Source organism: Aethalodelphis obliquidens, unplaced genomic scaffold (assembly GCF_003676395.1).
Source record: "Aethalodelphis obliquidens isolate GAN/ISIS:26980383/991018 unplaced genomic scaffold, ASM367639v1 scaffold2, whole genome shotgun sequence".
Classification (NCBI taxonomy): domain Eukaryota; kingdom Metazoa; phylum Chordata; class Mammalia; order Artiodactyla; family Delphinidae; genus Aethalodelphis; species Aethalodelphis obliquidens.
The window spans coordinates 55,549,206-55,563,322 of NW_020837946.1; the positions used below are offsets into that span (position 1 = coordinate 55,549,206).

General features: G+C 38.3%; 1 protein-coding gene across 6 annotated transcripts; it reads right to left on the reverse strand.

Annotated features, from left to right (window-relative positions):
- Positions 1-2,774: 2,774 nt before the first annotated feature.
- HNRNPA3 (heterogeneous nuclear ribonucleoprotein A3) lies at positions 2,775-13,849 on the reverse strand. 6 transcript variants are annotated; one of them, XR_003437213.1, is made up of 13 exons: positions 13,675-13,814; positions 11,607-11,729; positions 11,371-11,517; positions 11,070-11,280; positions 10,644-10,733; positions 10,465-10,560; positions 10,290-10,370; positions 9,653-9,793; positions 8,653-8,775; positions 8,495-8,564; positions 5,621-5,694; positions 4,728-4,771; positions 2,775-3,164 (listed from the first exon to the last, which is right to left on the reverse strand). XR_003437213.1 is itself a non-coding variant. In XM_027127459.1 (11 exons), exons 1-10 carry the CDS (start codon positions 13,744-13,746, stop codon positions 8,512-8,514), a joined length of 1,137 nt encoding a protein of 378 aa, XP_026983260.1. In that variant the 5' UTR covers positions 13,747-13,814; the 3' UTR covers positions 4,043-5,694; positions 8,495-8,511. The 6 variants fall into 6 exon arrangements, 4 of the variants coding, with proteins under 4 accessions (XP_026983260.1, XP_026983275.1, XP_026983253.1 ...); XR_003437212.1 differs by lacking the exon at positions 2,775-3,164 and having other exon boundaries at positions 4,047-4,771; XM_027127459.1 differs by lacking the exon at positions 2,775-3,164 and having other exon boundaries at positions 4,043-5,694.
- Positions 13,850-14,117: the final 268 nt, after the last annotated feature.

The window sequence follows — 14,117 nt, forward strand, 5'->3', positions numbered from 1 at the left end:
ACCGGTTCTTTTACTCCTATCAAGATATATGCCATACATTTGAAGGTGTGGGAGAACCATCCTACTAACAGAGTATTACAGACACAGGAAGTTGGAAGGCTCTGAGGCCTGTTTGAGAAAATATATGGCTGAACATGGAGGGGGAGAAAAAGGGTGGATGAGTAGAAAAGCACATGGCACAAATCCTTGTTAAGCCTTCATAACCTTTGCTTTTACCTTGTGGAGAACTACTGGCAGTGTTAAGTAGGGGTACATCTGAGTTAAAGTTTCCTCTGCCTCCTCTGAGTTTCCTCTGCCTTGTATGTTGGCAGTAGTCTAAAGGGTAAAGGTAGGAGACCAATGGGGAGGCTCTGAAATAGTCACATGGAGTATGGTGTCTTGGTTTAGAGTGATAGCAGTAGTGAGAAGGCACTGGATTCTGCATGTTTCAAAGGAGGAACTAAAAGGATTTTCCAATAGAATGGATGCAGGATGAAGGCAGGCTCAAGGACTTGAACATTGAAAGAACTGAGTTGCCCAGAGATGGTTAAGACTGTGGCTTGAAGATTTAGGTGGGAAAACCAGTTCACTTTGGGACATATCCAGTGATTAAACATGTAAACAGCAGGTACAATAGCAAGGCCCCTCAAAATTTTGAGACTCTGCAGGCTACCCAAGAAACCATTCACAGCACTGATCATTTTCTTCATCTGGTCAGATATTCACGTCTTGCTTGGTTTCATTTTGAAGTGGGTAAATGGAAGTCATCTGAGGGCTCAGCATATTTAAAATAAGCACTACGTGCAGGTTATTCACCAAAAGTCCTATCAATCCATCAGGCGCAATATAGTGTACAGGTCCACAGGCCCTAGAGCCAGACTGCCTGGGCTGCTACCATTTTCCAAGAATGACCTCCAGTGAGGCAAAGCACCGAGGCTGCTTCATCTGTAAAGCAGGGATAAGTATGCAGTGAATTACTCCACAAGAAGCACTGACCCTAGCTAATAGTAAGCACGCTATAAATGAGACTTTTTTCTTCAGCCTTTTATTAGCATGCCTTTTAGTTGCAAGTGAAAGAAACTAAAGTCAAACCAGCTTAATAAGAATTTGACTCAGCCGGCTGTAAAGTTCAGGGTTGAAAACGACTTCAAGGACTATCTAGGCATTCAAATGTGGAGATTCTGTGGTCTGTCCTGTGTGGTCAAGAATTCCTTCCCATAGTGGTGTTTTAGAGATCCCTGGAAGACACATCACTTTTCCAACCTCAGAAGACAAAAATCTCATTTCTAATAAAGTGCCCTTAAACAAAATTATGGGTGGGAGTGATGGCAATCTGTTAACAGCAGCCCCCATCTGGAGCACGTGGAGTTAACTTGCACCTACTACTATCTACTCCCCCCCACACACAAGGGCGAAGAACACCTAGGCAGACCAGATTTCTACTATCATGAAACCAGATGCCTTCACTCACGCATTCGTTAGTCAAACTTCAGAACTTTGCAAGTTGAAGATAACTGACCACCACCTTTCAGTGCCTAAAAATTACTCTGAAGTACTATACATGCTGCATTACATAGAACTAAAATTTTAAAATCTAACAAATCCTGACCCATGACTAGAAGTAGATTTCACCTCTTGATCATGAAATGTTTATCTGACTCCTCAGATTAAACTTGGCTCTCCAACTGTTAAACCTTACTTGAACAGTTCCTAATTTTAAAATGTGTACCTATGCCTTTTACATTGAGGTACACCCTATTAGAAATCTTAACTGCATGACACTGCATTTGTTATATAAAATTCTTGCCGAGATTTTCTTGAAGTCTGTGGAGTAGCTGCTCAAATGTACCTTATAATACTTCCATACCCATTCTTCTAAGTCTCAGAACATATACAAAATATTCTTATTTTTACTTTAAAGATATTTATCAGGCCAATTCCAGCTTTTTAACACTTTGAGAACTGGAAAAAAATTAAAGACAAGAACTTTAATCCTATGTGGAGGAAAAAACCTCCCATTGGCATTAACTTTGTCACCCTTTAAAATTTAGGCATCGCTTCAGCACATGACTATTACCAAGAATACTATCTTTAGGGACCATGGACCAAGAGCCAGCTTAAGCTCTTTAAACGCATTATCCCATTTAACCACCTTCACACTTATGAGCAGATAATATCAGGTTACTGTTGCCAAGCATCTCAAAATACCACTTAACCATCACAACTTCTAAGTTAGTAGTCAGACCCACCACTAACCTTACCTGATACTTAAGAGTACATATTACCGAATCAAACCTGATTTTTGGTTAACTACCTTAAAAGTAACATTTAACGCGTATAAAAAAAACATTCTAAGAGGTCTGCTACCATCACCAAACTGCCAAGGGGAGCATGGCATAAAAAAGGAAACCCCAGACAACCTGATCAAGGTCACAAACCACCGTGTTAGTTCTGAACTTAAAATTTTTCCCGATAGGCAAAATCTGGCATCTCAGAATCAAACAAAATCCTGATTGCATTTTTCTGATACCTACTAAATAAGGATATTGAGTAGAAAACTGAGATTAAATCCAAATAACCTATCAGTTCTTTTGATGCAGTTTACTCAACATTTGTTGGTGGAATAGACTAATACAATGTATTTTTAAAAATGAAAATTCCGTGTATTCTGATTTTCAGATATAGTTGATATGTGATACAATTTTTCATCTTTGTGATAAACCCTTATTAATTGTATTGGCTATACACATGGATGTAGTGAAATTTAACCATTTCTCATTAAGCTGTCCACTTCCTTATACATAACACTATCCACATTTATTACCAGTAAATTTCAGAAGTAAAATAGTACATACAGGTAAATCCGTTATTTCCTAGCCTTCAGTACCATGCCCACTTAACTTCTACCAGGTGAATGCAGTTTAATGCACCCTTACCATTACCTGATTGAAAATATATTAAGCAAAAATGGCATATATTACCTATTACCTTACTCTTCCCCGAACCCTTGGTACTTTTAATTCAGTTCCAAGTTTAATTAACCTAGTGTATTTACAGGACCCCGCTTTTGCAAAACACTAATCCTCCAAAAAAATTTTAATTGCAGTTTGTAATGAGTACACGGGAGATTCCACATTTATCTTGTTGCCTGAACATTTTGCAGTTTCATTTAATGTATTTTCACTCTGAGAAAATAAAGATAAACGTTATTTTACAACTCAAGCATTAAACTGGAATTATAAGGCACTTACAGCTACACAGAATACAAGCAAAATGTATACAAGCAAAATCCTAAAATCCTCACATGGCTTCAATTCACAAAGCATTTCACATGTTAACAGCTATCAATGCTATGAACCCAAATAAGTGTGGTATGAAAATTAAAAAAAAAAAAATCACATCAAAACCATACCTCACAAATTTGTCAAATTTTTTTGGGGGTGTGCTGCCCAAAATATCTTAGTTCCCCAACTAGGGATTGAACCGGGGCTCCCTGAAGTGGAAGCATAGAATCCTAACCACTGGACTGCCAGGGAATTCCCTCAATTTGTCAAACTGACACATTATCACTTGGGTTAAACTGCATAACGATAGTTTACTACTACTAAATTTTATTAAAGTTTTCCCCGACCCACCTTCACACCACAAAATGCTCAATTGCCTTTCTCAAGATTAAGAAACCAAGTACCTCCAAAAACAAAAAACACACAGTACCTTCCAACATTTTGAACCCTCATTTCACCATTCTCCCAAATTACCGTTCACATAATTGTCCTTACCCACAATTTTTCTCCAAAGAAAGTTCACTGACTCACCAATCACCCAAGTATCTCATGTATTCTGTCCTTTAAGAATTAAATCCTTACATGGCAATAAGCTTTTTCCCCACACCTACTTCTCATGTGATCTGTTTTCCACTGAATAAAATCTACATCCTTTAAATCAACTGATAATGTGAAGGCTCATGCCAAGTTTCCTGTTTTTTACTTACTGGTAAAGTATGCAATGTCCACCTATACAGCATTTAAGTCACATGAACACTGTGAAGTGACAAAACAACACACACATTTCTAAAAATATTTTAATGAAAAAGTTCTTTCTGTAAACATTTCATTATACTACAAATGAAACATTTGAATCCATTACAGACCACCTCTTAAGTCTTATAAATCAGAGTAAAACATTGAGATTTAAAAGTAATCTTGGATATTTATATAGGCTAACAATCCTTACATTACCCCTGCACATTAGCATGCTTACTCACTACTTTGTGACATCAATTACTGGAATTCCAAGAGATACTGGCATTTAATTAGAAATGTTTCAAATGGTGACTTAAATATTAGAACTCTTAAAACCAAGTGTATTTCAACTGTTCAGTTCCTTAACAAATGGTCTTTGTTACCATAGTTTTTGTTCTTTAGGACGAGTGTAAAATGAGCTTTTTCAGAAGAAATGTAGTGTGGGAAGCTGTAACCTATGAGTTGCTTTGACAAAATGAGTTAAGGTTTGCCTTGACCATTTTTCCCTTGTATAACTTCCTTCGTTTACTGGTGTTATGACTTAAGAGCATCGTATTTTTCAGAAATGACAGTGGAACTACATTTAAGTAAAATCACTTTATTTCATAAAGGAGATGGACTGCAAAAGAACAATGCCTTTAAAAAAGAAAATATTTCCTATCTTAGGAAGTTTGCTTCATTAAAAACCATGTTGTAAAGAAAAATTATCATTAAAAGGCTATTTACCTTATTCAACACTTCATTCTATGGTGGTGTGTAGAAATTCAGTCCTGATTTAGATAGATACAGAAAGAGACCCAACCAGTTATTTTCTGAAAATAAAATCTGTGGCAACCTAACTGCTCCTGTATATAAATAACTTGACTTACTATAATTTAGAAACTAGTTTTATTTTAACCATCTGTCCCCCCCAAAGTGTTATTTTTTAAAAAGTGAATTAACATCAAACCTCAAATTTTAACAAGCCCTTTTGGGACAGCAATAATAGCCCTTATGAACAACCAGCATCTGATTTGTGTAGTAATTGGGTAATGTTTTAACTATTCTTTGGGAAAGGTTGTCTTAAAAAGGAGCTTTAGTGGAATTAGGCCCCCACTGCCTCTGATTAACAGATTAAACACAAAGAAACCTAAAAAAGAACCAAAAGTTTATCCTATTAGTCCAAATAATTCCCTGAAGTCGTATGTGAGAGAACTTATTTATGTATGAGGCCACTTGAACGAAGACCATTTTTATATCTGTATGATCTGACAGTTTTGAAATTTCATTCCAAGATTTTCTTTTCTCTAGAATGAGTAATGAAGCGTAATGCTTCTGTTACATGTCATGCTTATTACAAAAATTCTTTAAAAAAAACCTGGTCACTCTTTCTCTTGTCAAAAATTGACTTTATCCTAAAGACACCAACAATGAATTGTATATATCTGACTCAAGATGAACACTCACGGTTACTGCAGGGAAAATTTTAAAACTGTTTAAAATGTGTTCAATGTGGTTCCAAGATAAACTTTTCAGCTGAACAATTTTGCCAATGTATCTAATAGTTTTAAAATATGTAATATAAATTTATAGGGAAACAAATGGTGTCATCAGGCTTTAGTGTAAGCTACAAACCTTACCCAGCCAGAAACCTTCGTATTTAAGATGGTAGGAAAGACATTCCTCATTTAGGCAAGTAGGGTTCTCATTCAACCTGCAAATCAAAAAAATTACTCTTACCTTGCTTTACAAAAAATTACTCTTTAATTAGTGAAAAAATTCAAATTCAAGCCTTACCTAATGCTTATTGCCCTTCCTTGCAGGTCTAAATGCTAGACCTAGTGACTGTGGCCAACTATCTCTCATTGGTGTTCCAAAAGGCGAAGAGCTCCTTCCTGCTAGACTTTCTTCGATATTTCAGTTGTAATAAGCAGATTTAACTAGCTTTTGGAAAGTTGCTCACTATCACCATAGTATCTTATGCCTTCACTTCTCTGTAGTTGAAGCTCTTGCTGCTGCCTTGTCATTCTTTATTTATGCTGACTTGTCCATACTCAAAAGGCTGCTGAAGTCCTGTCTTAGTGAGTCTCCTTTGATCCACACTGTGCTTAAAAAGCACATCTTAGGTCCTTTAAAGCTGGTTAAATCGCTCTCCTCATGGCTTAACTTTTCCACACTGTTCACAAGAACTAAGCTAATACAACTTATAAACAGGTCACATACACAGATTTCACCTGCTTATAGGTTGCAAACATCAACTTACTGACAATATTTTCACTATTAAACTAGTTCCAGAACACAGAAAGTTTGTTAACAGTACAAATTAACCTCATATGCCATTAAAGGATACTGTCAAGGTTGTGTCAAACAATTTCACAAACATAGAAACAGGAAATGTTAATCTCCCCCATTCCTTCAACCTTTATTATATGAATAAAAGAACTTGAGACAATTTAGCTTAATTTTAATAAAATGTTTCCCAAGCATTATTTTGACCAGGTACCCAGGTTTAAGTTATGAACATTGACAGTGTCCATTTATATAACCAACACTTGAAGTTGTTAAAGACTTAACCATTTTCTAATAATTAGCCTATTTTCTACACTGCTTATTCACATATGTCCATTAACAAATGGAATGTTGTCTGTTACATTTATTGGTTTGTGAGTGTTTTCTGGAAAACTGCAGTGTCTGTGAAGACCGATTTCCATGCTGGCATTGCATGCATCCAAATATTAATGCACAGAGGCACAGAATTAGAGCAACGAGAGCATATTCAAACACTAGCACGCCCCATCCCCCCTTTTATTGCTTGTTTTGCTTAGTACTTCTTAAAACAAAAATAAGAATCTCAAATTTAACGTTCAACTACCGAAGAAATAATAACAGCAGGGCACATACTTAGGGCTCGAATGAAATTTTAAGCACTAGCTGGCGCAAAACAGTAGACATTGGTTTATATATATATATATATATATATGACCTTGTTATCGAAGACTCTTCTCAACCAGGGTCTTCCAAACAAATTGTAAACTCATACCAACATGACTTAGGTTCAAGCATACACATGGAAATAACAGTGTGTTCTTTGGGATTTTTAGTGAGTACAAACTCTGACTATCCAAATTTGAATTCAGGTCTTGAGGAAGTGAAAAGCTTGTTTGTACTAAGCAACTGTGCTACACTTCTACTGCAGTAATCACTTGGGATGATTATATCTAGACTATCCTTGGTTTCATCCAGTATAATGCAGAGGGTACAAACAGGAAAGCATGCCAGCCAGTTAAGGGTTCAACAATGCATGATTTTTATTCTCTCGCTCTGAGAGCTTGTATCAAAAAAATATATATTAAACCAAGGAAAATAACTGAAGATTTATGGGCCTCTTGTGCTTTAAAAAGAAAAAAAAAGGTAGCCACTAATTCGCTCAGATAGAGTACGCTTAGTGGTCCTGTATTTTGAAGATTTTAAGAATGTTTCTTAAGGTAGGAGGAAACGGAAAACATTCACTATCCCTTTCCAGAATTTAAACAGAGGGCAGGAGACATTCTTTACACCCAAATAAAACTATGGCAGCAGTTCACATGTGACCAAGGTGAATGTAGAATGGAGATGTTCTAAACACAGCTAGGACTCTCAGCAAAGCTAATACACTAAAATCATATGATTACATTTTGAAAGAAAATGCACAAAAACCAAATAGGAATTTTGAGATTTTTCATTTGAAGTAAATCTTAATGCTATTAAATTCACAAATATGCTAATTTAAATACCCAATTCTATTATCTAAAACACACATTGCAAACATACAAATATCTATTCTCTCCACATGTCAGAGCCCATTCATTTCATGGTTTGGAAATGGGGAGAATAGATCCCCTTAAACTGCAAGTCAGCAGGTGTTTCTTTACAGTTAACTTTAGCAAAATTCATACAAAATAGTAATTAACAATGATCTTCTTTACTTGTTAACTCACAAGGAAACACCTTCAAAACTGCATTTTGTTAAAGTTTCTGTACTAAAATGTAGAAAAACTGAACTACACAAATATTGAAAAGTTAAAAATTCCTTAATTTTTTATTCCTGGTACCACTACCACAATTTACAGGGCAATATACCTGATGTAATGAAAAGAAAAAGAAAAAGACAAAGCTACAACAGATAAAAGACCTCAGGAATGTACATCTAATTGACACTACATTGCATTAATCAATAGCTGCACTTTTTGCAAACTGTGGCTATGACAGTCCTGAACAAGAAGGGTTTCCTGTTTAAGCTGCAGTAACTTTTCTGACTATGGATCATCGTTCCTTCTGTGGCAGATTTTTACAGTTCCTCTAATGCATTTGGGACGACTGTCTCAAAGTAACCTGCAGCTTTCCTGACAACTCCTCGCTCTCTCTCCTGCTAAGAACTGTAGCCTGTTGAATAATACAGGATAAAAAAATTATTACACTCAGTGAACAGTTCCACATATTCTTTATCATCATGATAAAAATTTAAAGATACCTACCCTTTTCTTCTGAGTTTTTAGAACCTTCTGCTACCATATCCACCACTTCCACCACCAGATCCATAACCACCTGGAAACATACAAAGATTTTAAAGAATCACATGAGTTTTTAATTTAAAAGGCTATGAAAAATTTTGATAGAAAAAAAAATTATTTACCACCATAGGGACTTCCCGAGCTTCTTCCACCAAAACTGCCCCCCTTCATGGGTCCATAATTTGATTGCTGTTGTCCACTGTAATTTCCAAAATCATTATAACTCCCACCACCACCATAGTTACCTGAAATTACAAAGGTTTTATTTGTGGCTGACCTACACAATTATTTTCCTTTTTTAATACATGTACTCGTCATCTTTTGACAATCGTGGCAGCATGTGCTCTGACACTTACACACAATGCTTTGAAAAGAGATTTTACAGAGCTACCAAACTCTTTTCACTACAGAGGCCCACTAGCAGGCCTCAAACATAGGCAGGAGAGGAAAAACAAAGAGTGAAAGCTGGCTCAAAACACTATGTATTTAGACAGCTACCGTATTTTGTTTATATTAGATGTTACACGCTAACACATTCTCTCCTTCATACCACTAAATAGCATCAAAATTGTGTTTGATTCACCGTAATTCTGATACCGTTTAACTTTTAAATCAATGACAAAAAAGCATTTCAAGTTGACTGTTAAGAAAAACCTGTTGTTGATACATCAATACAGTTCAACAAAACTCAGTGCATTCATGACGAAGTTCTTTATAGCATCGTGGAATGATGCAGAGCTGCTTAAGAGTCTGCAACACACCTGACATATTAAGACTCAAAGTATTTTTGTCACCTAGACTCCAGATGACACCCAATTCAACATATCTGCACATTCAATTTACAGTTCCCATCTGTCCAGCTTAAAAGTACCTAGAGTTAACTAAAATTCAGGCAACGAACATTACCGATAAATGTCCATTTCAATACAAAAGTAAGAGTTGAATACACTTTGCCAATTTACTAAATTGCCAGCAAAATAAGAACAGTTTAATTTCTCACCATTTGAGTATTTTCTATTATAAAACATCAAATTTGACCAAATGCTGTTTTAACATGTTTTTAAACATCTGTAAGAAACTATAAAAACTATTGAATATTCAAAACAAGTGAAAGTCTACCACCTCCAAAATTTCCTCCTTCATTGTAACCATCATATCCTCCACCACCGCCACCATATCCACCACCTTGGTTTCCATATCCTGGTCCACCACCACCATAGCCTCCTCTACTACTGTAACCAGGACCACCGCCATAGTTACCACCTAGAACAACAAATTGGGTTGTCAGACAAAAATATAAATGTACAGAGGGTCAAGTTATTGAATGCTAGTTTACCATACTTTTAAGCCCCCAGAAAACAGGTCAATAAATTGATTTAACACTCTAAAGCCTGGTAATACCTGGCTAATAGAACAGCAAGAATCTGGGCTAGGAACAATTAAGATGAATGCTTAAATCTTTTGATATTAAAAAATTGCCTCAATTTTAAAAAATCTCCCTAAGGAAAATAGTGAACAGTCTCCTCTGAGACCTATAATTCCACCTCAACTGCTAGTACAATAAATCTTATCAGCCAAAAAGAACTAGGTAATGTTTAATCTTTAGGGCTTTAAGGTCTACTTTTCCATGATATTAGTTTAAAAGCATACTTTAATGGTCAAGCCACACAAGTTTTAAATTAGGAAAATGTAAACAAACACTTTCATTCTTAATAAAGTATAGAAACAAAATCAAAACATCAAACATTAAAAAACGTACCGTCGCCTCCAAATCCATTATATCCACCATCACCTCCTCCATAACTACCTCTGCTGCCACCACCTCCACCACCATACCCTCCTGAAAAAAAGCAAAGTGTGAATTAAATGAATATATTCAACTTACCAATAACACTTAGGTAGACATGTTCTTAGAAATAAGGTAACTGTCCTACCTCTTCCACCAAAGTTTCCACCACGGCCAAAGTTACCTCCACCACCTCCAAAGTTTCCTCCACGACCCATAAAGTTGCCAGATCCACCTCCACGACCTTCAACACAGGCAGGAAAGTTCTTTAAGAACCTTACAAACATTACTCATCTCTATTTTGTATGTATATATGGTACTACTCACCTCTCTGTGATCCAGCAGATTGCATTTCTTGTTTAGAAAGGGCCTTTTTCACTTCACAATTATGACCATTAATAGTGTGGTATTTCTGAACTAAATTTTGTTTAATCAAACAAACAAACAAAAGTTATTTGATGTTTGGAAAAGCACACATAAATGATATCCTTTATCACTATATAACTTATTAAAACATCAAAAAGGTAGTGACTTTGAGTAGTGATAAGGGAGTGTTCTGGGATGTTAGTAACATTTATTTCTTAATCCAGATACTGGTTACACACGTATAGTCACTTCATGAAAACTAAACCATACACTTTATATGCTATTATTGTGCACAATACAAAAGTTATAAGCGATTTAGCAAGTTTAGTAGAGAGCTAAGAAGCCATTTCTGCTTCCCCATTCAAGTTCTGAGAAACTGCTACTTACCAACAATTTTATCAACTGTATCATGATCATCAAAAGTTACAAAAGCAAATCCTCTCTTTTTTCCACTCTGCCTGTCTTCCATAACTTCTATGGTTTCAATCTTGCCGTACTTTTCAAAGTAGTCTCTCAAATTATATTCTTCTGTATCTTCTTTAATACCACCAACAAAAATTTTCTTCACTGTTAGATGGGCACCAGGCTTTACAGAATCCTACAAATAAAAAATATGTAAGTTAAAAAAAAACCCTCAAAAATTCTGCAACAATTTCACACGTCACATAACATGGTATTATTAAAATACCTCTCTAGAAACAGCTCTCTTTGGTTCCACTACACGCCCATCAACCTTGTGTGGTCGAGCACACATTGCTGCATCCACCTCTTCAACACAAGAGTAAGTAACAAAACCAAAGCCCCTGGAACGTTTTGTTTGGGGGTCTCTCATCACCTACAAAACAAAAATTTTAAAGCACTGAAACACACCTAAACAGGTCCTCTGCCCTCTTTCAAGAACCTTTTGTTCCCTTAATAACTTACCACACAATCTGTAAGTGTGCCCCATTTCTCAAAATGTTCTCTTAAGCTATCATCTGTAGTTTCAAAGCTCAGACCACCAATAAACAGTTTTCTCAACTGTTCTGGTTCCTTTGGATCATGACCCTGAGGAAACAAACCAATATATTTTAATTATTTCGTTTAGTAGGTAAATGCAAAGATGCACAAACCTTTTAATCTCCTACAAATAAACTTTTAACATCAAATTCCTGTACCATTAACACTTTCTCCAGTTAAAAACTGGAGTAGGATCACACACATCAACTGATTAAAGGGACCAAGAAAACCTATAACCAGACTTTGAAATGCCAACATCACTTAAAAATTAAATTGAAGCCCAAGATAATTCCAGAATCAAAAGTCCCGAAATTCTGAGCTACAACTACAAGTGTCTGGGGACAGATTATTTTAGAAGTGGCTACTGAGAAACCAGTTTCTAAGAAACCAGAAGTGTTGTAAATGCAGTGTTTCATCTATGCCATTTCTTCTCTCATCTTCCCTCCTGAGTCTACACCCCCAAAAGCATATAATTATAAACCACAAGACTGTGAACTACAACTTAAAAATGGAGAAATTCACCACCTTCAAGCAAATAAAAAGGTGAAAATAAGTGTTTCTCAATGAAAGGCTAAACCAGCATTTCCCCCCAAAAAAACTATGGAAAAAACCAGCCACGTAAAAATTTTCTATTTGCATTTGTACCACGTGCCAAAAATGTTTTCAAAACCAACATTTTACTGGGTCACAAAAAGGGCAGTTTGGACTTACGTTAGGTATACTGTCTGACAAGGAACACAGTAAAAAAGAAATTGAGATTTAAAAAAAATTAAGATATGGCCTGAACTGTTTTACAACTTAACTAGTTCTTTAACAAATCACATAACTACCACTTAATACATATATGCATTAAGACAACTTTCATCCGAAGTCCTTAAATAGAGGCACTCACATTTACATTCTAAGATCTTCCTGTGTCTTCTAAAAGGAGAGACGTTAAGGCATTTAATATGAAGAGACTGTCACATGCCACGAAAAAATGTTAAATGATTAATAGCCTAAAGCGTTTATTCACTTAGTCTCATCTTTTCAAGTCCCGGTTAAATACATCTAATTAACAATACACAAAGTTGAGAGAAAGAAACAATAACCCACATGAAATTATCCCAAACAAATGAAAAATTCGACTCTGGTTGCAGTCCTCTGAAACAAAATTACAAGAAAGTACAACCTGAGCCGACCCATCAGAATAGGAAAAACGAAGGTGAAAAAATTTCAACTTCCTATTTTACATCCACACTATGAGATGGGGCACTTCACCCACATGGAACGAAGCTACGTAAGGACTTTAGCAAAAACGGCAGATCAAGAAGTACTTTAAAACAGCAAAATTAAAAAAAAAATTATTTTCAACCGAGTGCTGCGAGGAACAGAACGGGACGTAAAATTCTCCTTAGCGATCTTTAAGGCCTGGAAACGCGATGGGAGAACATCACTGAAAACACTAGGCCCCAAGCTTCGAGGCCATTTGCAGCATTCTCTGCTGGGCCTCCTCCTCCCTCTTCCTTCCAATCCCACGCTCTCTCTCCCGGCGGCGGAGCCAGGCGGCGGCCATTGCGTGCCAATGCGCCATTTCGTAACGCGGCAGCGGATCAATGTCAATGTGGCCGCCGCCCGCCTGCTCGCTCGCCCGGATGTGCCTGCTCGTCCCCTCCCCTCCCCCACCGCCTCCTCCCAACTGCTCCCGCCGAGGCCCGCCATGCCGCCCTCGGCCTCGAATGGGAGGCCGCGCGGCCGGCGGGCCAGCTCCCCTCCCGAGGTCTCCCCAGCCACACCGCGCCTCCGAGGAACCACTTGTGCAGCCCAAGGAGACGGCAAGGCTGGCGAGAAGCCCCAAGGAAGCCTCCGAGGCCCGCTCCCCTCCCCCTCCCGCCGCCCGTCTCAACGCAGAGCGCGGGAGGGCCGACCCAGTCCACCCGGCCTCCCCACTCCCACCGAGCCCGGCCCCCCTTGCCGGCCACTACCCAGCAACCCCCCGCTCTCCCCCTAATACCTCCTCCCCCCGGCGGCGACGGCGACGGCCGGAGTCGGGCTGGGGGCGGCCGGGCGGCGGTTTTACCTCCATTTTGAGACCGGACTCGCCTCTTCCAACTCGAGTTCAATATGGGACCGAGAGGAAGAGGCGGGGCTAGCCGTCACGTGACGCGCTTTTCGCGCGCCGCCGGCCTAATGGGGGAGGGGCGAGTTGGGAAGGGGCGTGGCCAGCTGGGCGCGAAGAGGGACTGGACGAGCGGGTTGGTTGGCAGAGGACGGGGGCGTGGCAGGCCCCGGGAGCGCGCGCGCCTCGCTAACTTCCAGTGCGGCACCGCCCTTGCCGCCGTTCGCGCCCGGGCGGCTGCAAGGACGTCAGCTAGGCTTTCGCCAATGGTCGGTGCCCACGTCGGGAGAATGCCTCGTGACCGCGCGTCACCGGAGAAAAAGGCCTGTTTCCCTTTC

Excerpts from the sequence above, each read along its gene's own strand:
- HNRNPA3 (XM_027127459.1), bottom strand. The coding sequence starts at position 13,746 with ATGGAGGTAAAACCGCCGCCCGGCCGCCCCCAGCCCGACTCCGGCCGT. Across the intron at positions 10,371-10,464 it reads TGGAAACTTTGGTGGAAGAG|GAGGGTATGGTGGTGGAGGT; the intron begins GTAGGACAGTTA and ends GCTTTTTTTCAG. Across the intron at positions 9,794-10,289 it reads TAATGGATTTGGAGGCGACG|GTGGTAACTATGGCGGTGGT; the intron begins GTACGTTTTTTA and ends TTGTTGTTCTAG.